The sequence below is a fragment of the Podarcis filfolensis genome, assembly GCF_964270895.1.
Source record: "Podarcis filfolensis genome assembly, chromosome: 1".
In the NCBI taxonomy this organism is placed as follows: Eukaryota; Metazoa; Chordata; class Lepidosauria; order Squamata; family Lacertidae; genus Podarcis; species Podarcis filfolensis.
The window spans coordinates 4,581,442-4,603,835 of record NC_139604.1 but is presented as its reverse complement, the minus strand read 5'-3'; the positions used below and the strand labels follow the sequence as shown (position 1 = coordinate 4,603,835).

The window sequence follows — 22,394 nt, the reverse complement described above, 5'->3', positions numbered from 1 at the left end:
GGTCTGAATCAGGCCTGAATGTGGCAGTTCATGACACTTTCAGGCCCCAGCTTACCATATATGCTCAGTCTACATGAACATGGAAGGTAAGGTGTGCCTGAAAAAAGTGATGCCTTCATTACTTTCATACAAACACATTAGTACTTTTTTACTGGTGAATGTTATTCCTTATACAGTTGGTGAATTACTTCTGTTTTATATGCTGTCTTAATGTCAAATGGTTCAGGTTTCATATGTACAGAGACAGTTCTGTTCCATGGGACAGCAACGGAGTCTACAATTACTTGGATTATTTCTTTTTTTCTACCCTTTATTTAACAGAACAGTTAACTGGCCTCCTTCAAATGATGAAGCAGTTGCAGCCTTGTTGCATATAGTTGAGGAACTTAAAGCAGAGTTACTGGCCTCCTCCAAATCTCCAGTAAGAGGGTTCATTTTATTTTATTTTGATAAGCCATTGTTCATACTTCAGTTAATGCTTATAAGCAATTTTTTAAAAAAAGAAAAAAAGGCGGATAACCCATTTCACCTTTTGAGGGGGTTGAAGGAAGAGTTCATCCTAAATATCTGGGAGCTATTTTCCTGGCAGACAAGAGCTATGTAGCAGCCATGCTTGGTCCTAGCTGCTCTAGCAACTCAAGAAGGAAAGCTCTATGATTCTTTTGACTGCTCCTCCTCATTTTCCTGTCAGCATCTCTCTAGTTTTGTCTTCCAGCCAGCTCAAGCAGATGTCCTTGTTCCTTTTCTTTGTGCTTGCTTTTTGAGCTATCTTTAACTTTCTCTTCTCTTTATACCTTTTTACTTCAGTTTAGCTGTATTCCTCTTTTTGCTTCCCCAAAATCTCTCTCTTTACTCATCCACTCTCCCAAAAAGAAATCTCTGGGCCCCATAATTAAAGCAAAGAAACTAGCGACTCCTCACAAGAAGAGCCAATGGATTTCATGTAAAGCAGCAAAAGCCACAGCCAAAGAAAACAACCACAGAATCAACTCTGTTACAATGGGCACATCCCCAGGTGGAAACAACATTGAGTGAGCCAACAGGTGGTCTTCAAACAAAAGTGGTTTGTGTTTTAGAGCCATAGGGGAGAGGGAATGCCTCAAAAGAAACCGTATTCCTCCTTTCTTACCATCATACCGGAAGGTCTTTCAGAAGTGGAGGGAATTACTAAATTAGTGGCTGCCAGAGCCCTCAGCAGACCACATGATGCTCTTAATGCTCCCCTAGAAAGACTGCACTTTTATGCACCAGTTGAGAATTTCAGGTGGCTTTCATCCACCTTGGTGGCTCTGGATCCAGTTATCAATTCAAGTAACCCCAGGCATCAAATCCAGTAAACAGTGCTCAATCCTCAAGAAAAAACAAAAGTCGAGACCCTGTAAGAGACACTCTCCTTCTCCCTACTCTTTGCCGTCAGAATCATGACCCACATACCAAAGCCAAAAAGGTACACAGAAAACATGAAAACATTCAAACTCCAGATTTCCAGACCTCTCCTCAAATCAAACTCTGCATAGACTCCCTGGCATGTGGGGCCTTATCTGCTCCTCAGACTTCATTCAAGGAGAGCCTTCCATTTTTTAATCTGATCCAAGTGGGGAGCTGAAGAAGGAAAATGCACAACGGAGCAGTACATCAGACCAGGATATGGGGGTCGAGGTCCCTGAACTTCATTTTGTAAAAAGAATTTACCCACCCCCCGCAAGGCTGCAAGACTTTCAGCTCGTCGCCGCAGATGATGGCTGAAATTCCATCATCTCCGTTTCGCACGGGCAATTAGAGGCTGAGATGGGAGTAATCAGCCTCCCAAATTCCTCCAGGGGTGGAGGAAACAGTCTCATCCGCAGTCGCCCAACACCTGGCCCCAAATCTGGAGGGAATAAGGGGCTGGGGGCATTGGATGGAAAGCCCCTGTGTGATTCTGGCACTCTCCGAAGCTGTCTCCGCAAGTGACATTTAAGATGAAAAATTGGATTTAAATAATGGACATGCTTTGAGTGAAGAGGGAGGATTTTTTCTGCTAATTAATTCAGCCTCTGAAGATTTAGAAGACTCGATTGGAAAAGGGGACTTATCAGCTGAGATGCCGGTTTGACGGAACTGAAAAGGGGGGTGAGCCTTTATTTACTTTCCTTCGATATTTGCCTATGTGATTACATTTGGCGAATCCCCTCTGGAAGGGACAACTGCTGGACTTATGAAAGCAAGTGAGACTAAAAATTTTGCATTTGTTGATATAATAAGGTTTTAATAACTCTAATAATTACTAACTGTGTGGAAATAACTGGGGGTGGGGGTAGGAAAGTCAAGGCTTTCAACTCTTGGTTTCCTGGAAGAAGATCAAAAGACTCCCCTGGAGTAGAAGAGACATCTCATTAGCAACTGGGGAAATGCCAAAGAACTTTGGATATCTGCTTGGGAGGTTTCTGACGAAGTATTAATTTAACAAGGAGCCAGGAGTGAAACCGAAAGTAGACTGACCAGCTAGCTGAATCAAATTATTTTGGCGGGGCGGGGGGGGAGAGACCTCTAACATTTTACTCTTAGATATTTGTACTTCCAGTTTACTTGGTAACTCCCCTCCCCGGGAAAAGCTAATGTTTGAATAGCAGCTGGTTAAGGAAAAACACTGGGCAGACGCCATGATTTGATTTTATCTGGACTGTGTGTCGATATGGCAGCTCCCTGCAGTGGAAGGCTTCTGGACTGATTCAGCAGAAACACCAGTTTGTGACAAGAGGATGTGAATTTACAGAGGGGAATCTTGGATTACAGATTTGGACTATAAAGAAGAAGAGTAAGACATAAAATCCACACAGAAACATTTTATTTGGACTTAAACTCACTTGCAGAATGAACACAGAGGCTATTGAAAATAATGAAGGATTAACATCAGAATGTATTAAGGGAATTATTGTAATATTTTGAAATGCAGCAGAACTATGACAGGATTAGGATTCCCTCCAATCTCGAAGCATGGAAAGTCAGCTAAAAAATAATAATAATTTATAATTAGGCATAACATTGGAATTTGTTTGATTATTGGATAATTTGTATAATTTGGAATATATAATTTGGTTTCATTGGTGGGGGGGGGGGAGACTTTCCCCAGGTCGGCAACAGACAGCCTAAGGTACATGGGTAACACACAGTTTTCCAGAGACTTATCCTTCTTGCTCACTGATGTGGTCTACCCCATCCCTCTTCCCTAGTCACAAAGGAAAGCACACAACCCGTATCAGGCCATTGTATTTAAATGTTGCTGAATTTCATTGCCTATATTGTATTGAATTTTGAAGTTTTGAACCAGTCTTTAAATGTCATGCTTAGATCAAACCTACATGTGTTATTAACTCCATGCAAGAATCGGAAGGAACTGCTTATCAGGAGAAGATACCTATTTTGCACAATGGCTTGCGAACAACAGAGCATGAAGAAACAAAAACTAATGTTGTGGCAGAAAACAAGTCAGCAATGTCATCTTCCAATCTGAAGGTAAAAATTTCTCTGCATATGCTCTCTTTCTTTGAGCTGTTCTCATGCATATCAGCAGTAACATACGAAGCCAAATTTAGCTGGCAATAGGAAGGGTGGGTAGGTGGGTATAGTGCTCAGAGCAGGGGTTAAGGAAATCCTGTGTTGAAAATCTTGAACTCCCAAAATGAGTATTTATTTATTAATAAATGTATAGGTTACAACATTTAAATCCATATAAAACATAAGATGTTAAAAATATCTTTTATTAGGAAACCAGAAGCATTTCTTCTGGGTTTAATCACAAACGATATTCCTAGCAACAAAAAGAAAGTATTTCTGTATGTGACAACGGCTGCCAGGATGCTTATAGCAAAAAATTGGAAGGGTGCAGGAAATCCCATCAGTAAAAGAATGGCAAATTAAACTTTGTGAATATATAGATTTGGCAAGATTAACGGCAGTCTTAAGGGGACAGTCAGAACAAAAATTAATAAAAGAATGGGACTGCGTTAAAGAATACATGAAAAAACATTGTTCTGGAGTAAAAATAACGGTATGTAATGAGTGAAGTTCTGCAGGGTCAAAGAAATGAAGAAATGGTTGTAATAGGTATAAAGCTAGAAGCAATATAAATATAACTCAACAATTAAGAAAATTGAAAATTTGAAGTCCCAAAACAGTGGAAGGAAGTCAAAGTCTATGTATGTTTTGTTATGTGTTGTGAATGTTATGGTTATGGTTTTTCTTTGTTTTTTTCTTTTTCCTTTTTGGTTTCATATGTATAATTTATGTTGTAATTTTGTTGTAATTCAATTTATTTTATTGAAAAATAAAAACATAAAACATAAGCAACATAAATCAGTCATAATAATAGTAATAAAGATACTTCAGTTCGATATGTCACAGCCAGCCATATATATAAGACTAAAAACTCCTGCCTGTTGAGCCCCCTCATTAAAAGCCATCCTCAGCCAGTCTCAGTGCCACTGAAGGGGAGGTTTTTGATCATATAGCTCCAGAGAGGATGATCCCTACCTATGGGGCCCCTCCGAAAACTGTGCCCACCCACCTTCCCTCTCTTTCTGAAGGGCACACAAGCAGGGCCTCCATTGCACAGTCCTGTGGCCAGCTTCTCTGAGGGAAGGGCCCCAAACAATTAAAGGCTTTAAAGTTATTGCTAGCACTTTGAGTTGGCCCAGAAGCCAGTGCAACAGATGCAGAATAGGTGTAATGTAGACTGAGCATTTAGCCGCCGTTATCACCTAGGCTGCTGCATTCTTCATCTGCTGAAGCTTCTAAAGGAGATTCCGACTCAACATCAGGAAGAACTTTCTGATGGTAAGAGCTGCTCAACAGTGGGACGGCCTCCCTCAGAAGTTGGTAGACTCCTTCCTTGGAGGTTTCTCAGCAGAGGTTGGATGGCCATCTGTCATGGATGCTTCAGTTGAGATTCCCTTGGGTCCCTTCCAACTCTGCAATTCTTTGATTCTATGAAGTAGTTTACAAAGGCGGACCCACATAGAATGCATTGCAATAGCGCACTCTGGATATGATAAGGTCATGGATTACTGCAGGGATTTGTTATGCACAGATAGGATTGCAGCTGGTGAATCACCCCAAACTGATAAAATCCCAAATCTTCCCAAACTGAGAAATGGCAAACTTGAGGTAGAATCACCTGTTTTACCAAAAAACTGAGTTCTGGCTGATCAGACCAGGGTGAGGATTGTGTAAAGTGGCATCCAAGAAGCACAGCAAAGGAAAAGTTTAAAAGCTTTATTAAACAAAACACAGTAGTGGGCCCTCTTAAAACCTCAAGACAACCAAGAAACGACTAAATAGCAAGTGTTGAGGCACTCAGGGGGGAAGAGGAACCAGTAATGAATTAGACTGCAATCATTCATTCATACTCACACACAACCTGTAAACATTTAACTGCTAAGAGCACATAGTCCAGAGCTTTCCAAACTTTTCATGTTGGTGGCATGTTTTTTAGACATGCATCATTTCACGACACAGTAATTCAGTTTTCCTAGCAAACTGGAGGTAAAACCAACGCCTTTCCAGTCCTGGGAGGAGAGCGGGGAGCGTTTGTGCGACACACCGTTTGGAAAGCTCTCAGCCATAGACAAATGGATTGCAGGGAAATATTATTGAGGTAGGTGCTTTTTGTAATTGGTTTCTAAATTTTCTGTAAGCTCAATGTTCTTCTCTCTTTAAAATTTAGATGCAGAAGTTATACAGGAAGTATTTGAGAGCTGAGAGCTTTAGGAAAGCTCTGGTTTATCAGAAAAAATACCTTCTGCTGCTTCTGGGTGGGTTCCAAGAATGCGAGCAAGCAACCCTGTCCCTCATAGCGCGCATGGGCATCTATCCGTCTCCTGATCTGACCGTCTCTGAATTACGGAGCCGTTCCTTTACAAAGTTCAGGTCTGCCATTAGAGTGGTGATTGCAATATCAAGGTAACCAAACACTTTTCTTCAAATATCACCAAATTGTTCCCTATTTCTACATTTCTCTACATGTTATCATCTATTTTTTCTTTTTAAAGAGGAATTGAAATGAAGATGGCATACCTGAAGCAACCAGGGGCATCTGCCAGTCAAAGTGCCTTGTGAAGTGTTTTTATTGAATGGGGGGTGTATGGGTAGGGAAAGAAGAAAATAAGGTCTTTTCAGTTTGATTTTTTGAAGACTTTATCCCAGATTTTCCAGGGTTTATTCCCCAGGGCCTTCACATTTGTTACCTGCTAGCCACTTTGGCCTGGCAGTGGGCACTTGCTGAGGTGTGTGGAAAGAACAAAAGAAATCAACCCGTTTTTTCAGCTGTTTCATGCCCATTAGCCATGTAGAGCTAGCAGTGGGCACTGAACCAGGGGTGGACTTTGGTAACCTTTGGTAGTACAGCACCCTGAGTGAGGCCAAAATGAATCTTCTAAGTGATGGATCTTCTCAGTTTTGTGCCCCTTCGGCTCAACCTTCTAACCTTCGGCTCAAGTGCCCTAAATTCAGTGATGATGTAATGGCTTTTTTAAAAGAAAGAAAGAAAAGAGTGCTAGAGATGATCCCTGTTGCTGAACAGAGGGACTTTACTGACTTGGTGGTGGGTGGTGGGCATTCCAGTATGGTGTATATGACAGGGGAGGTATTTTGTTTGTTTGTTTGTTTGTTTGGCTGGCAAACTTGATATGCCACTTGGTAGTTTACCAAGTTTACCAATCTGCATGTGTGGCCTGTGAAATGTAGAAATGCCCTTGGATTTGAGGGGGTGGAGATGTATGTGGTGTGTGTGTGAGGGGGGGACGCATGGCCACTTGGTATGTTTTTCCTGGAATTTTCACAGTAAGTGTGGTGGCCAGCATTTGTACAGATTTGTGAGATCTTGCAAGTACTATGGAAACTATTTTGCACACTGATTCATGTCTTTTTGCCTCAAGGTTAAAGTTTCTGGTGAAAAAATGGCACAAAGTTGGCAGGAAAGAGATGCCGTCGGAATCTGTTTCTCCTAACGTTAGACACAATTCATGTGAGAACTCCAGAAGAATCCTGTGGATTGATTACAAGTTATTATTAGTATATATCTCTTTGTGCAGAAGTGAACAAACTAAACTCCTATCATAACTGTGTATACTTGTGTTCCTCTTATTTCTGAGTAACCTATTATGCCACATATCTTTCGAAAAGTATAGCTGCTTCCCTCTTGTGAAAGCAGCCACACAAACTAAGGGAAATCTCTCGATTCTGGATATATGGATGGTGATGCGGAAAGCAGGAGGTGGGAAGCCATAGGGAATGCTCAGGACTTGAGTTTGTTCTTGTAGCAGCTCATAGTTAATAGGCTTTTAAATGTTTGACTGTCTGCTGCAGTACTGATGCATGGCTTATACAGTAGAAGTTTTTGCTTTAGGCTATATCTTACTTTTTAAAATGCACACATTGCTTCCTTCCTGCATTATAGAATTGTCTTCATTGACCATAGGTTCAGGTCTAAATGAATCACTGTATACTCTTCAATCTAGGTACCAGGGCTAGAATTGAGGTGCTAAAGCAGCACGAGGTGTTCCCAGGTGATGGAACTCAGGAAGCGAGACACAGCAGCAGGAGCTATCTCTTGAGTCTTGGGAACTCCTCACCTAAACCACCACAACAGCTGCATAACAGGTTGGTGTAGAGTTTATTTCAAATGTGGGTGTCATCCACACTCTACTTTTTTCTAACTAATGTACCATTCTGAATCATTCTATAAATAAAAACGGCATTTAAAGCTTGAATGATCTATGACAGAAGCAGGGAATTTGTGGTCCTCCAACTGTTGCAGCATGGCTGACGGTTAGAAATGATGGGGGTTGTGATCCAGCAGCACCTGGAAGACCACGAGGGGCCAATCCAAAGCTGTGAATATACTGCTCAGCTCCCTTTTATAATTAGAGTTGTACCTACCCACAAAAGTGAAATACTTCTTTTCTGTTTGTCGGTGGCATGTGCATTGCAAATAGCATTTAATACCTGCACTTCTTCCAATTATTGCTACACTTCATGGTTTAAAAAAATCTAGGCTGTTGGTCAGACAAGGAAGTTTAAACTGAATATAGCTGCAATTGCTTTTTAGCACGAAAACCAGGATCTCCTTAAACAGGTTCCAAACTTCATAGGAAAGCTGGAAAGCAGCTGGCACACACACACCCGGGCTTCACATGGAGGGGGGGTGATAGTCAGGGTCTCCCAAGTCTGTTGGTACTATGTTTTGCCCTTCGTGCTGATGTCAGTGTGTTTGGCTACTTTATGTACTGAGAATTTTGTGTATGGGGAGGCTTAATTATTTTTATATTTATGCCATTACAGCACTTCTTCAGCTTCATCTAAAGATCCTGAACATTCATTAACTGAATATATTGCTCACTTGGAGGCCATTCAGCAGAGACTGGGAATTATTATGCCAGGTAAAGTAGTTTTAATGAATTCTGAGGCATGCATTTGCCTTTCAGTCTTAAATCATGCCCAGGAACCCACATAGAGACAAAGAGCCCTTTTTTGTTGCCATGTCAAAAAAATAAACAGAGATGGCCCAAAATACTTTCAAACAGGAAATGAAAATGTATAACTTTAAAAAGAGAGGGGCTGAAATGCTATGCACTTATTTGGGAGTAAACCAACCTAAACTCAGTAAACCTTACTTCAGAGTAAATGTGCATCATATTGCATTGCACGTGTCCACAGCGCTAGCTCAAAACATTGCTGCCTGAGACAAAGGATCAAGTAATGTCTCACCATTCTTTTCTTTTTTAATGGATTAGCTGTTCAATGCTATAAACATGACAGCATCTTCCACTGTACCCGAGGCCAGTGGGCTAGTTTGGGGCAGATCAAACGCCTCTGCCTTCCAGCACTTCCACTGCCCCCTGTTCTGAAGCAGCTGCCTCACTCCCTATTGAGAGGGCTGCCTCTGCTTGTATAACTTGCTCTTGTATAGTTTTATATTTATATTTTAGATTCTTTAAACTTAGCTGAGAGGGAGGGAGGAGCGAAGTGTCCACGGCTTCAGCAGCTCTTACCAGCACCATAGCTTAGTTTAACTATGATTTAAAGTGGTGTTCGAATTAACTTGAATTTGTGTTAATTTAGGACAATCTCAACAAGAGAAACTTTGAAAGTGTTGAGATCACATCTTTGACATGAACTACAGAAACTTTCAGCTATTGCTTTCTTCTCCAGTGAACACCTTGCGCAAGCAACACGTCTGCATGTACAGAATCTGTCAACACTTTTGTTCAGTTGAATAAAAGTGCCTGTGTTTGCTGTAATTTTGCATCATGTTTTTATACAAAGTATTTTTTTATAAATTTTACTGCACTTTGGGTCTTTCAGGAGAAAGTAATGCTTCACGGTTTTTTATTTGGTTTTATTAGGAAGTTGACAACTGAATGTGCCATGCTGTGTTATTATTAGGACAAGTGCCATAATGTCTCTGTCCGTGCTTCTTTTTACTAAAATTCAAAAATAATTCAGTTGGATTTCTCACAAACCATTATTAAAAAAAAACCTTCTAAATCCTTACTTAGAACTATTGTGTTTGTGTTTCTTTCATCTTTATAATTTCAGCGTATTATATGTGAAACTGCATATAATCTTAGAATTGTAGAGTTGGAAGGGACTCTGAGAGTCAGCTAGTATGTTCCACTAGCAGAATCTCTCCCGATGTTGAAGTCACTGTAAACTTTTCCAATCAAGAACCATCTTATCTGATTAACAGATTTGAGATGCATCCATTTCGTTTGTTGCCCTTTTGAGAAACCGCAGTGCCTTCCATGGTATTAACTGATATAGCTGGAAGCCTGCAGTGCCCTTCCACCCCCTGCACTGCTCTTTCAGTAAATCAAACTCTCTGATGTTTCCAGTCTGCCTGGTGCCAGGGCAGGGATGCCTTGCAGTAATATATAGATTGCAGCCAGTAATTAGCCATGCATGGCAATGTAACAGACAGCCTCTAAGCATACTCAGAGTGCCTTGGCAAAAGAAAATATTTGTGAGGCCATGAAGTTTTCTGGATAGTACAAGGGAAGGATACCTCTGGACATACACAGAGGGTTGTGTCCCAATGACAGTCCTACTCAGAGTAGACCTACTGAAATTAATAGGCATGGTGAACAGGAGCATTAATTGGGTCTACTCTGAGTAGACATTAGTTGGGTACAACCCAGAATGCCTCCCCCCCCCTCGCTGAGGAGAAATGAAGTTGCCTACATGGTACAAGGGAAGGAAAGCCCTTGGCATGCACAGAGTGCAATATAACTGCCGGTGCTACTGGGCTTAAGTATATCAGTAAAACTGCAGTTTTTTGTCTTTTGTGATTTGATGAGAGAGCCTCACGGTGTGGTCCTGGGCCTTCTATCATGGAAGAGGATTCCTCTTGGGAGACCTTTGCCATTATTGAGCATCCTGAGCCTGTAGGGCTATCCTGGCTGGCCTTCCCTGCAGGGAGTCTGCTGCCACCTTGGAATAAAAAACGAAGAAGTTTTGACATTTGAAGTGTCCTGCTTCTTCTGACGCTGAAGGTTTGAAGACAAGAAACATAAGGACAAGACAAGATTCCTACCCAAGCTCACTCTGCCTGCATTTGACCAGTACTGGCAGTACTTGTGTACTGTGCACAACTCCTCTCACACCTTTGATGACAATCATGGGAAAGTTCTCTTTCTCCTTGCCCATCTATGGATTTGGTATCACTGGCACTTATTCTTGAACCCAGAGCTCCAGATGTTTGATCAGTGCTGGACAAGGATATTATTGACCTCATCTCAGAGGTCCTTTATTGAAGGCCTGGAGTGGATACCATTTGCCCCCCAATCAGACCATCTAGTCTCCCCAGCACAGCTTGTCAAGGGGCTTAAGGGCATCAGTGATGTCTAGAGGTTCTTCACAATGGTTATCTGACAAGAGAGGAGGACATAGAGATTTCTCCCAAGGTCAGGAGTCCCAGTCTCAACATTTGTGATGTTGTCATTGGGACCAGAGATCCCCACCATATATAAGGTGAGAATACTCTTCTTTTTTAGGAGTCTATTCTTGTAAAAAAAGGGCCTGCCGACAAAATGGCCAAGGAACTGAATCAACCCCTGCATATGAGGAGAGGATACAATGTTTGGGCTGTTTAGCTTATTTTAGACAAAAAGTGTGTAAGAGGTGAATGATAGAGGTGCATAAACTTGAACTCCCCAAATAATACTAGAACCCAAGGTCATTCAAATAAGTTGGGCAGACAAGTTAAAGGGGTTCACTGTCATAAGATGCAGTTATGGCCACCAACTTGGATGGCTTCAAGTGTCAAATTAATGGCCGATGAGGTTATGTATGGGTCCTAGTTATGATGGCTGTGCTACCCCCATGATCATAGGCAGAAGGCTTCCATATTAAAAGTGACTGAGGAAAGCTTGGCCTCAAGCAAGTGTGCAAATGCAGGTATTCGGTCAAGGAGCAAAGGCCAGCAAAGACGAACACCTGGTCCATGTGTCTGGGAAGGGATGGGAGCTACATCCTCATAAATGTAAATGCCAGGACATTATCTGTTTGAAAAATGTGAACACTGTTAGAGGCACTTGGGCATCATTTAATCCTCACAGAGAGGATTTCAGTTTAATCTGGATGTCAGATTCAAGCTTTAGGAATTACAGGCTGTTTTCCGGGGGGGGCGGGGGGGGGCTGAGGCAACTTCCTCAGTTGGATGAGATACCTGAGGAAGCTGAATACTTATGCATTGTGCAAGAAAAAGTAAGTAATTATTTTTCCTGATACTACCATCAATTTATTCACCCTTACAAGATTTCATATTTCAGATACTTTAGGTGAAATAATCTAAAACCTGTATTTGTTTGTATTTGTTTAAAATGATTTAGATTCAATTATTATATATTAATTGAATATCTGTTGACTACAAGATACTACAATAGAGGAGCCAAAGGACTGTGGCAGTGATGAGGAATCTGTAGCCCTCCAGCGGTTGCCGGACTCCAGCTCCCACACCCTCTGACCGTTGGAGGACCACAGGGGATCGCCGCATATGATCTTCCATATGAAGTGGCCAGGAGCAGCGGTGTGCCAGTCCAGTGCTCAGCTGCTGCTGCTGCTGCTGCTGCTGCTGCTGCAGTCGCCTTCTGCCCTGGCCTCCTTCCTCCTTCTCAAGCTCCTCTTTCTGCCAGACCGACTCTCCATCCTAATTTGCCGGCAGCAGCACGGGGAGATCTAAGCCTTTTGCAATCTCCCCTGCCTTTCTCCTTTGGACAATGGAGAGAGGGGGTTGCAAAAGGGTTTGGGCGAGCGTTAAAGGGATGGGGTGGGGTGTGCAAGAAAAGCAGAGTGGGAAGCCTCACTGCCAAGTGCATGGAGGGAGTCAACCAGCGGAGAGGAGGGTATCTTATTCCTTGACGCCATTAGCTTCTGACTGGAGAACTGATGGTGGCTCTGCTGACCTATGGCTCCTTGATTTCTAAGATTTGCTTTGAGTTTTCCCAGTGCAGTTTCCCAACTTTATGCAGCATCATTCAGTACTGGATATTTTGAACTGTGGCAACATCATCCCTATGGATATCTGCGTGTCTCCCACCCTCTCTGGGACATAGGCTGTGCATTTATATCTATAAAAACACATTCTGTCATCCTTTCATATGTGTTAACAGATCATTTTGAACACATTAATTCACAAAATGTATACACATTGATGGGGGGGGGCCTCAAAGCAGTTTACAAAACAGTAAAATCAAAAAAATTACAGCCCTGATTTAAAACATACAAAAGTTAAAATATTAAAGCAGAATAAAATTACTTCAACTTTCTAAGCATCTGGGTAGCCTTGTCTAAACAGGAGTGTTTCCAGCTGCCAATAGGAGTACAGTGTAGTCTCTCCCACCTGATCTCAAGAGGCAGGGAGTTCCAAAGTGCAGTTGCTGCCACACTAAACGTGTCCTTACAAAGGCAGAATAGGTATCATCATGTGACACCTGTTGCAGTGCCCGTTCCAGTTGGCGCATGTGGCATAAGGTATTCTCATAGGTAAATGGGTCCCTAGTTGCTAAGGGCTTTGCATACTAACAGTAGCACCTTGAACTCAGCCTGGTAGCAGATTGGCTGCCTGTGCAGATCTCTGAACACAGGTGTTGCATGCAGACAAAGCCTCACTCCTGCCAGCATTGTGCTGCAGCGTTCTGCACTCACTGCAGCCTCTGGATCAGGCGCAAGGGAAGTCCCACATGGAGCACCTTGCAGTAATTCTGTCTTCATGTAAGAACTCCTGTGGCCAGGCTCTCTCAGCCCTGGAGTGGCCATAGCTGTCAAACCAGCCACAGTTGCTCAAAGGCACTTCCGGCCACTTAGGCTCCCACAGCCTCCACAGACAGCGTTGGACCCAGAAGCACCCCCAGACTGTGAGCCTTCTCCTTTAGAGTGAGTGCAACCCCATCCACAGTTGGCAGCTGACCAATTTCTCAGGCGCAGGAGCAACTCGCCCACAGAGCAGATTGTCAGCAGCATACTGATAGCACCTTGCCCCCCAACTCCTAATGACCCAGGTGAGCCATCTTGGGCCCCACATTGTGGGTGCCCAGCATGCCCTGCCATGGCGCAGAGCACCAGAGTAAGGTGGTGCTTGGCTGCAGCCTCCCCCCCCCCCCAGCTCAGTGAAGGTGGTGGGAAGACGCAGCTCTGGGCCACAGAGGCAGCAGCCTCCCACCACCAGTTATTTTTTTGTGGGTGCTTGGGTCCCCTGGAGATGGTGTGTCTGTAATGACCACTCCCAACAGCTACATGTAGATATTAAATAGGAGATAAGATAGTCCCCTGCAGCACCCCACATCGTAGCAGCCAGGGGGCTGAAAGGCACTCCCCATGGGACTGGCTGCACTCAGTCATGAAGGTAGGCTTGGAACCACTCTGATGTGGTGCCCTAATTCCCATTTCCTCGAGGCAGACCAGGAGGAAGCCCTTGCTGATGGCATCAAATGCTGGTGAGAGATCAAGGAGCAGGAGCAAGGATTCCTGCTGTGTCCTGCTCCCTGCAAAGGGTTAGGGCCTTGGCAACACTGGATTGGGTCTTATTTCTATTCACAGAGTTATGAAGAAGGACTCCTCCTCATCCTTCATATACAACACAAGGCAGTCCCTGTTCATAGGTTCACTTTCTAAAAGGCAATATTGAAGAGAGTTGGGGGGGGGGACAAACAGTCAGAAATTCTTACAAGCAGTATTGCTAACATCCTGTCTTACGTGGCATCTGATAACTTCTGTGTAGCCAAGATTAAATGTTTTGAGTCCTGAATCCCACCTGCAAAGCATGAATAGAATAAGCAAAGATGCATCTGTGAGAACAAAAACCCTAAATTTAAGCCCACGTGCAATTCTTTGCTATCTCAGAAACTGTAGCTTATACAAATGTAACAGCCTAACCTTTTACATCAATACACCCATTTGAGTAACTACAAAGAGTCGCAACCAAGAATCCCCAGTACGTATGCCAATATATGTATGCAGGTTCACCTCTGATTTTTCTGTACTCCAGTTCCCTAAGAGTTAGATGTCACACTATGGTTTGACCCAAATGTGCCTCTTTATACACATTTCAGATCTCAACACTCTTCCAAAGTGACTGCAGCTATAAGCAGGTGGCCAGCATAATTTTGCAACTGCTTCCATTATTAATGCTTTCTCGCTCCCTATCCTTCTGCCTTGCATGAAGCTTTCAACCTGTCTTTCTCGGCACATTGACAGCCAACCCTTTCATCTCCGTACTTTTCCATCTGCCACTATCCATGTCCAAAGGACATTTGAAGGAGGAACCCTGGCAAGAGCATCGGGCTGCAGCAAAGGTAAGGATGATCTGAGTGAATGTTGCCGAAAGGCACATACAGGCGATTAGATAAAAACACACACCTGATTGTTCCTTCAGATAACAGATCTTTTCACCTGTGCTGGAGCAGTTAGTAGTTACTAAAACATTTTAAAGAATCAACATACATATTTGTTTCTGCTTTGTGAAGAGTTTCTTGTGTTCAACATGGATATGATGGTTTTGGCCAACTGGGAAATATTTCGATTTTTAAGGACACTTGCAGACATTATTGCAACTACTGTCTACTCTCACTGAGTTTTATATAGTAAGAAAACATGCCTAAAGAACTTGCAGTTTTATTACATTCCTTCCCCTCCTGCCACTCTCAGGTGGGCTCTGTGGTCTTGGCAGTGACAGCGCTCATTTTCTAAAGTTGACCGCAGATATATAAAATTTATTTTGAAGCAGCTGTCAGTACCAAAGTATCATGTCTAGCCATGTAAAAGGGTGGCATTACAATCTGCAATAGCATGTTTGTAGCTTTTATTGTTGTTGTAAATAAGAGAGTGCCCCAAAAGGGTATTCTACAGTTGAAAGGGTACATGGAGCTATTGCTTTCACAGAATGTATAAAACAAACATATATCTCACTTTTTCTAAAGAACTGGAGCAATGAGAGTTTGGGAAATCAGATTAATAGCCATGCAGCTCAGACGTTTTACTCAGAAGTAAATCCCACTAGGGTCAATGGGACCTCCAGATACATGTGCATGGAATTGCAGCCTTGATCTTTATGGTGTGAGGCAGCAGCAATAAGAGTGAGAAGCATTTGTAAATTTCTTTACAATCAGAAAAGTTTGAAATGTGCTCTGCAGTTTTGCTTTCAAGTATTCCAGAATTCACTTACATTTAACCAGTACATTTCTAACCAAATAAGTTTCACAGTAACATAACAATAATCTTTCCAGAAAGTCTGGAAAATGCCCACCATGGCTGTCAATAGCAAGAAACATAATTGCATTGAATAGCAAGAATTAAACAACTTGTCGTTTTAGAAATAAGACCCCATCCACTTCAGTGGGATTGTAAATATGTTTAAACAACGGTATTAAACTCCATTTATGCTGCAACTTGGTTTAATTTTCAGTGATCTTTTATGGGGCTTGAAGAAGACGGTGTTAGCTGGCCCAAGATCATCCAGTGTGCTCCATACATGAGGCAGGGATTTGAACCCTGATCTCACTGTTCAAAATCCAAGACTCTACACATTATCCCACACTGGCTTTCTCTCTTAAGGTGGATCATTCATCCTTTTAAGCTACATCCTCATCATCACTGTTTATTACAACAGTTTAATTCCAAAATAAGCTTCTAAGCCGTATAAAAACCAGTTACACAAACCTTAAAATATAAACATCTACAATAAAAAACATGCAATAAAACAATCCCATTAGAACAACATAGCAACTGAAACAGAAGACAGGTCACGAAATCAAGGAAATGCTTGCGTAAACAAGTGTGCCTTCAAAAGTTGGCAAAATGCAGGAACACGTGAGGCCTCGTGAATTTCCACAGGGGTGCACCGCACAACTGTGGTGCCAGCAGGGAAAAGGATGCCTCTGTGTCGCCACAAGTGAATAATCACACAACCAGGCTGCTCTCAGATACGTATCTGCTTTATATAAGACCCATGGTCTTGGGATAAAGCACATTTTCTCTTATATTGTTTTAAATGCTTTGGGGAGTGCTAGGATGTCTGCTTATGCAAGAGAATGTGAGTTCTCCCTCTCCTTCCTTTGTGCTGTACACCCTCCCCAAATCTACTCTAGAGCAGGGACTCCATGTAGGGGAAGCCGGGGGAGGGGCTGTCAAAATTCTGTGGCAACCATGTGCACCTTGTGCATGCACGCCACATGGTGTCCTTGCGTGACTCTTGCACCCCACGTGGTGTGTGCACGTCTCGTGTGCAAGCATGAGTGATGTCAGTATGTTGCAAGGCGTCAGCCCCCTCAATTGTGGGGGGAAGTCAGTGCTCTTGCTCCCAAGGGCTGGGGAAACACCCAGAACAGGTTTAGGGAATATGTGGGGGAAGGGAGGGAGAATGTTTCACTGAGCAAGCAAAAATCCTTGCATTGGCAGAATGATCATTGGATCCCACTCTGTACAGACCCTCCAAGTGTCCCTATTTTCCAGGGACATCCTTGATTTAGAGAAGCCGCCCCAGTTTCTTTGATTCCAAAATGTCCCACTTTCCTTTAGGATGTCCCTGTTTTCATTGGAGAAATTTTGGAGGGTATGGAATTATCCATCCCCCAAGCCATCTGAAGGCAGTGTTGTATAGGGAAGGTTTTTTGAACGTTTAATGTTTTATTATGCTTTTATATATATTGGAAACCACCCACAGTGGCTGGGGCAACCCAGTAAGATGTGTGGGGTATAAATAGTAAAATTATTATTATGGAATATAACTTCCCTGTTAAGTTGTGGGCGAACATATCAGACGACACAGCGATTCTTCCAAAGCAGCTCTTTATTTGTAAGCTGGAACAGAACTGAACTGAGGAGCTCAGTCAGCCTGCTTATATAGAGCTCCACTAGAATGCAACAGTAACCATTTTCTGTAACTAGCCAATCACTGAACCTCACTTTCGATCCTTCATTTGCATACAAACTATCCAATCACTGAACGTCACTTTTGATCCTTCATTTGCATAACTATCTACAGTATCCCCCTGAAATAGTAAAATTATTATTATGGAATATAACTTCCCTATTTCCCTATCAGAAAAATGTTGGAGGGTATGCCTTAATCTTTTTTTATTTGAAAATTTGTTGAACAAATATGTACTCATTCAGTAAAATGTGAGGGTTCATAAATTTCTGTGAATATAAGTGTGCTATTGATTAGGAAGGCCATTATTATTATTATTATTATTATTATTATTATTATTATCTAAAAGGCCAGAACAGGATATGCAAATCACTCTGAATGTTCATAGAAAATGTTGAGCTGAGTTAGGACATCACACTAAACTGTTATTTGCTGTTACATGCGTGGACACAGGTGACACTGTGGTCTAAACCACTGAGCCTCTTGGGCTTAGAATCATAGAATCTTAGAGCTGGAAGGGACCCAAGGGTCATCTAGTCCAACCCCCTGCAATGCAGGAATCTCAGCTAAAGCACCCATGACAGATGGCCATCCAACCTCTGCTTAAAAACCTCCAAGGAAGGCTTCCTTATTGTAAGGTCAGCAGTTCAAGTCTGCGTGATGGGGTGAGCTCCCGCTGCTCTGCCCCAGCTTCTGCCACAACCTAGCCGTTCAAAAGCATACCAGTGCATGTAGATAAATAGGTATCGCTGTAGCGGGAAGGTAAACAGCGTTTCTGTGCACTCTGGTTTCTGTCACAGTGTTCTGTTGCACCAGAAGCTATTTAGTCCTGCTGGCCACATGACCCAGAAAGCTGCCTGTGGACAAACGCCGGCTTCTTTGGTCTGAAAGCGAGATGAGCGCTGCAACCCCATAGTCGGCTTTGACTGGACTTAGCCATCCAGGGGTCCTTTACCTTAACCTGTGTGAGCATCAGGTTCACCCACTCCAGCACTTCCTCTTTTGCCTAAATCATCATTTGCCATTACTTCCAAACCAGGCGTTATTTGAAACAGAGATACCTGAGCCCCGGCCCCTTCAGATGTTGCTGAGTTGTCCTCTGCCCCACACAGCCTGGTCAGGGGTGATAGTAGTTGTACTTCAACAATATCTGAAGGGCCACAGGTTAGCCACCTCCACTTTCAAATTTAGTCAAATGTTTTTACTTTCTTTTTATCCTAGCATGAAAATTATGCATAGAATGAAGTGGCTTTATATCTTCCAATAAGTACACAGTCAGAAAGTTCTGTGTTAGACTCAATGATTTCATCACATGAGAATCTGAGAAGAGAGCTGGTAACTGGACTTAAAGAGTCAGGCAGGGTCGTGGCTGAAGCCCTAGTATGTGTACAAACTAGAAAGCCAACCTTTTATCACTTGTGTCATTCCTAAACAAAGTTTTCAAGGTTAATCATTCATTTGTGTTTCTATCATATCTCCACCCCCATCGTTCTACCCGGACACTGAGGTCCAGCACCGAGGGCCTTCTGGCGGTTCCCTCACTGTGAGAAGCCAAGTTACAGGGAACCAGGCAGAGGGCCTTCTCGGTAGTGGCACCCTCCTTGTGGAACCCCTCACACCAGATGTCAAAGAGAACAACAACTACCAGACTTTTAGAAGACATCTGAAGGCAGCCCTGTTTAGGGAAGCTTTTAATGTTTAACAGACTGCTGTATTTTAATACTTTGTTGGAAGCCACCCAGAGTGGCTGGGGAAGCCCAGCCAGATGGGCAGGGTATTAATAATAATAATAATAATAATAATAATAATAATAATAATAATAATAATTATCATATACCAAAAATTCTAGGTATTTTTCTAAAATGTGCTTAAAAAAATATTTCTGTTGTACAACAGGAACTAAAGAACATACAGAACAAGACTGAAGATGTATTTTCATTACTTAATCTGCCTCTGGATTCCCCTCTCCTTTAGTGTCTCTGAAACCCATAACCCATGCCATAAAATTTGCTTCTGCACAGAAGGGGCAATGTTTGTGAACTGTTCAGGAGTCAATGTCAGCTCTGATCTCATTTTCCCTCCGGAGACAGAACACTTGGATCTGTCAAACAGTCAGTTGCATTCTGTTCCAAGCAAAGGTCTCAGATCCCTGTGGAAGTTACGGGTTCTCCTTCTGAGTGACAACTACATCAGGAGAGTTGAAGAGAGAGCGTTCATCTCCCTGGAGAGACTCCATAAGCTTGATATTGGTAGAAATGAGATCTCCTTTCTTGGAAACAGCTTTTCATTGGGTCTCGTTACTCTCTACGAACTCACTTTGGCCTACAATAGGCTGCAGGAGCTACAGTACAAGAACTTCAAGCACTTTGAAAATCTTCAGAAGCTCAATTTGCAAAATAATAATATATCATTGATAGAAACGGGTGCGTTTCGCAGTCTCACCTGCTTGAGGCAACTTTGCCTTCAGAATAATCACCTTCATAACCTCAACAATGGAGATTTTTCTATGCTGCAACACTTAGAAGTTTTGAACTTGGAGGGCAACAGAATCAAAACCATTGGCCCTGGCGTCTTTACTTCTTTAAGCAGCCTCACAATACTTAACCTGGTGCACAACCAAATTGAACATATTCGATTCAAGACATTATTATCTCTCCAGACCTCTGGAACTCACATCTTTCTCTCAGAAAATCCATGGTTTTGTGACTGTGACCTTCAGAGGGTTTTTGCTAAACTTCACAGTGTCAGAAGGCTGATCCTAGATGACTATCACAATGTGACATGCATGGAGCCCCATATCCTGAGAAACCACCCTCTGTCATCTGTGGACACCCAGCTGTGCATTGCAGAGACGGTGACGGTTCTTGTCATAACTTTCACAGTCTTTGTCACTGTGGTAGCTGCCATTGTCATGGCTGAAAGGAACAGAAAGAAGAGGACGGGCAAGCACTGGAGTGAGGACAGCAAAGTCTCCTATGATGCGCATAACTGAAGCAGCACATCTTGAGAGAACCTTTTCATATGCTTAGAGTTAGGAGATTTAGTAAACCCCTTCAGATTTTGCATTCTCTCTTTCCTTGCAAGAAGTTTTTAATTATTATTTCCAATGAATAGTTCACCATTACAAGGAGCAGAAAATGTAGGTATGTAGCTATGAATGTCTACTATAACAGAGAAAACTGCTGTAGCAATTCCAGGCTACTATATAAAAATGAAAGTGTGCGAATTATATTTGGTCCCGTCCTGCTTCCTCCCTTGGAAGAATGACCCTCGGGTCCCTTCCATCTCTACAATGCTATGATTCTGGACTACTTTCCGTAACATAAGGTGGGCCTAGAGAAACTAGGCGTGTTTAACTAGATGTGTTAAATCTCTTCCCTTAAAGAGACTTTTCATATTCCAGTGCCTGGCGTCAGTGGCGTAGCGTGGGTTGTCAGCACCCGGGGCAAGGCAAGTCATTTGCGCCCCCTAACCCGAGTGAGCCAGGTAGGGGCAGAGAGCTGCGAGTGCGAGCGCCCCCCCAGATGTTGCGCCCGGTGCGGCCGGCCCCCCCTGCACCCCCACGCTACGCCACTGCCTGGCGTATGTTATTCTCATGGATGCTAGCATATTTTACATTACCTCTTGGTTACAGACGGAGGAGAATTCTGCTTGATTTGCATTTTTAAGCAAAGGAACCCAGTTCAAACGTCCTGATTGCAATGCAGTCCAGATTCAGATTTCACACCTCCTTGAATTTTTCTTGGCATTAAAAATTACCCAAATGCATTAACATGTGTATTTTAAGATAAATACAGGTACATTCTTTTTTAAAATATATTTTATATATATATTTCCACAATACAGTAACAACACAATATAACATCATATGATGACTAAGTTGCCTTCAGAGCCATCAATTATTAATGTCCTAGATTTATTTAGGACATGTAATTTAGCTATATTTTATCCCACAAATATCTGGCAGAGTTAAACTGGAGTCTTGATTATCTGCATAGACGATAAAACAGAACCATTGTTTGTGAAACTTATCTTTTTTTGTCCTCTTTGTGCTCAGTTGAGCAGTCATCTATTCCATGAGGGAAATTTGTCATGTTGAGGAACAGATCAGTAGAACCATTTGTGTGCCGAGGCTCTTCCAGTAGAAATTATATGTACACGCAGATTAAATACTTACTTAAAAGTTGTGCAGTTCTGATTTATATATATTTGAATAGTAATTTTCATAGTTTAAAATGAAACACTGTAGCTTCAAGTGGAAATGAGATGGGATTGTGAGATGAACAAGCATGAGGGATTCGTGAGCACATTAGTATTTAAAGCTGTTAATAACTTAGGCCCCAGATATCTGAAAAACAGCCTCCTTCCCTACTGACCTTCTTGCATACTAAAGATCAGCAGATCAACCATCTCTTTGTAGTTCTGCCACCCTTGGAAGTGCAGAGAATGGGGGTCCTTTCTTTGTGGCAGCCCCTAAATTATGGGACTCCATCCCCCCAGAAATGCACCTAGCACCTGAGTTTTTGCCACATGCTGAAGACAGACCTCTTCATCTTAGCCTTTGACAGCTAAGGCATTTTGTTTGGTGGGACCCAGTGTGGCGTAATGGTCATTAAGTGTTGGACTAGGACCTGGGAGCGCAAGGTTTGAATCCCCACTCAGCCGTGAAGCTCACTGGGGGGCCTTGGACCATTCAGTCCCCATCTCTTAGCCTAACCTACCTCACAGGGTTGTTGTAAGGGTGAAATGGAGAGGAGCCGAGGAGGAGAACCATGTGCAACACCTTGAGATCCTTAGAAGATGAAGGTGGTATATAAATGTAATAAATAATAATAAAATCTCTTTGGCTGAATTTTTACTGCTCTTGTACATTTGGAATAGTTTCACGTGTTTTTTAATCGCAATAGCCTGCTTTGGGACCTGATGGTGATGGGTGGGTGAGGAATATTACAAATAAATAACAATCATAGAGGAAGCTAGTTCTGTACTTTTT

The 22,394-nt window shown here is 42.6% G+C and overlaps 2 protein-coding genes across 5 annotated transcripts in view; both read left to right on the top strand.

The window, feature by feature from the left end:
* Window positions 1-9,538, top strand: part of PCNT (pericentrin) — a 77,048-nt gene extending 67,510 nt beyond the window's left edge. Inside the window, exons 35-41 of one of the 2 annotated variants that reach the window (XR_014551163.1) lie at window positions 322-421; window positions 3,331-3,495; window positions 5,705-5,940; window positions 6,915-7,040; window positions 7,497-7,638; window positions 8,320-8,417; window positions 9,100-9,538. Coding sequence is in view for 1 of the 2 variants with exons in the window: in XM_083625730.1 (XP_083481856.1) it covers window positions 322-421; window positions 3,331-3,495; window positions 5,705-5,940; window positions 6,915-7,003; window positions 7,497-7,638; window positions 8,320-8,417; window positions 9,100-9,125 (856 nt within the window). In the remaining variant the exon portion in view is untranslated. The remainder of the gene's footprint in view (window positions 1-321; window positions 422-3,330; window positions 3,496-5,704; window positions 5,941-6,914; window positions 7,041-7,496; window positions 7,639-8,319; window positions 8,418-9,099) is intronic. The other variant, XM_083625730.1, reaches the window with a different exon arrangement.
* Window positions 9,539-13,725: 4,187 nt separating this feature from the next.
* LOC310742516 (uncharacterized protein) lies at window positions 13,726-20,808 on the top strand. Of its 3 annotated transcripts, XM_083572050.1 has the most exons (3): window positions 15,055-15,290; window positions 15,321-16,341; window positions 19,298-20,808. In XM_083572050.1, exon 3 carries the CDS (start codon window positions 19,329-19,331, stop codon window positions 20,391-20,393), a length of 1,065 nt encoding a protein of 354 aa, XP_083428176.1. In that variant the 5' UTR covers window positions 15,055-15,290; window positions 15,321-16,341; window positions 19,298-19,328; the 3' UTR covers window positions 20,394-20,808. The 3 variants fall into 3 exon arrangements, with proteins under 3 accessions (XP_083428175.1, XP_083428176.1, XP_083428174.1); XM_083572049.1 differs by lacking the exons at window positions 15,055-15,290; window positions 15,321-16,341 and adding an exon at window positions 13,726-14,828; XM_083572048.1 differs by having other exon boundaries at window positions 15,055-16,341.
* The last annotated feature ends 1,586 nt before the right edge of the window (window positions 20,809-22,394 follow it).

What these genes read in the sequence shown, in the direction of transcription:
- LOC310742516 (XM_083572049.1), top strand. Translation starts at nt 19,329, where the DNA reads ATGTATTTTCATTACTTAATCTGCCTCTGGATTCCCCTCTCCTTTAGT.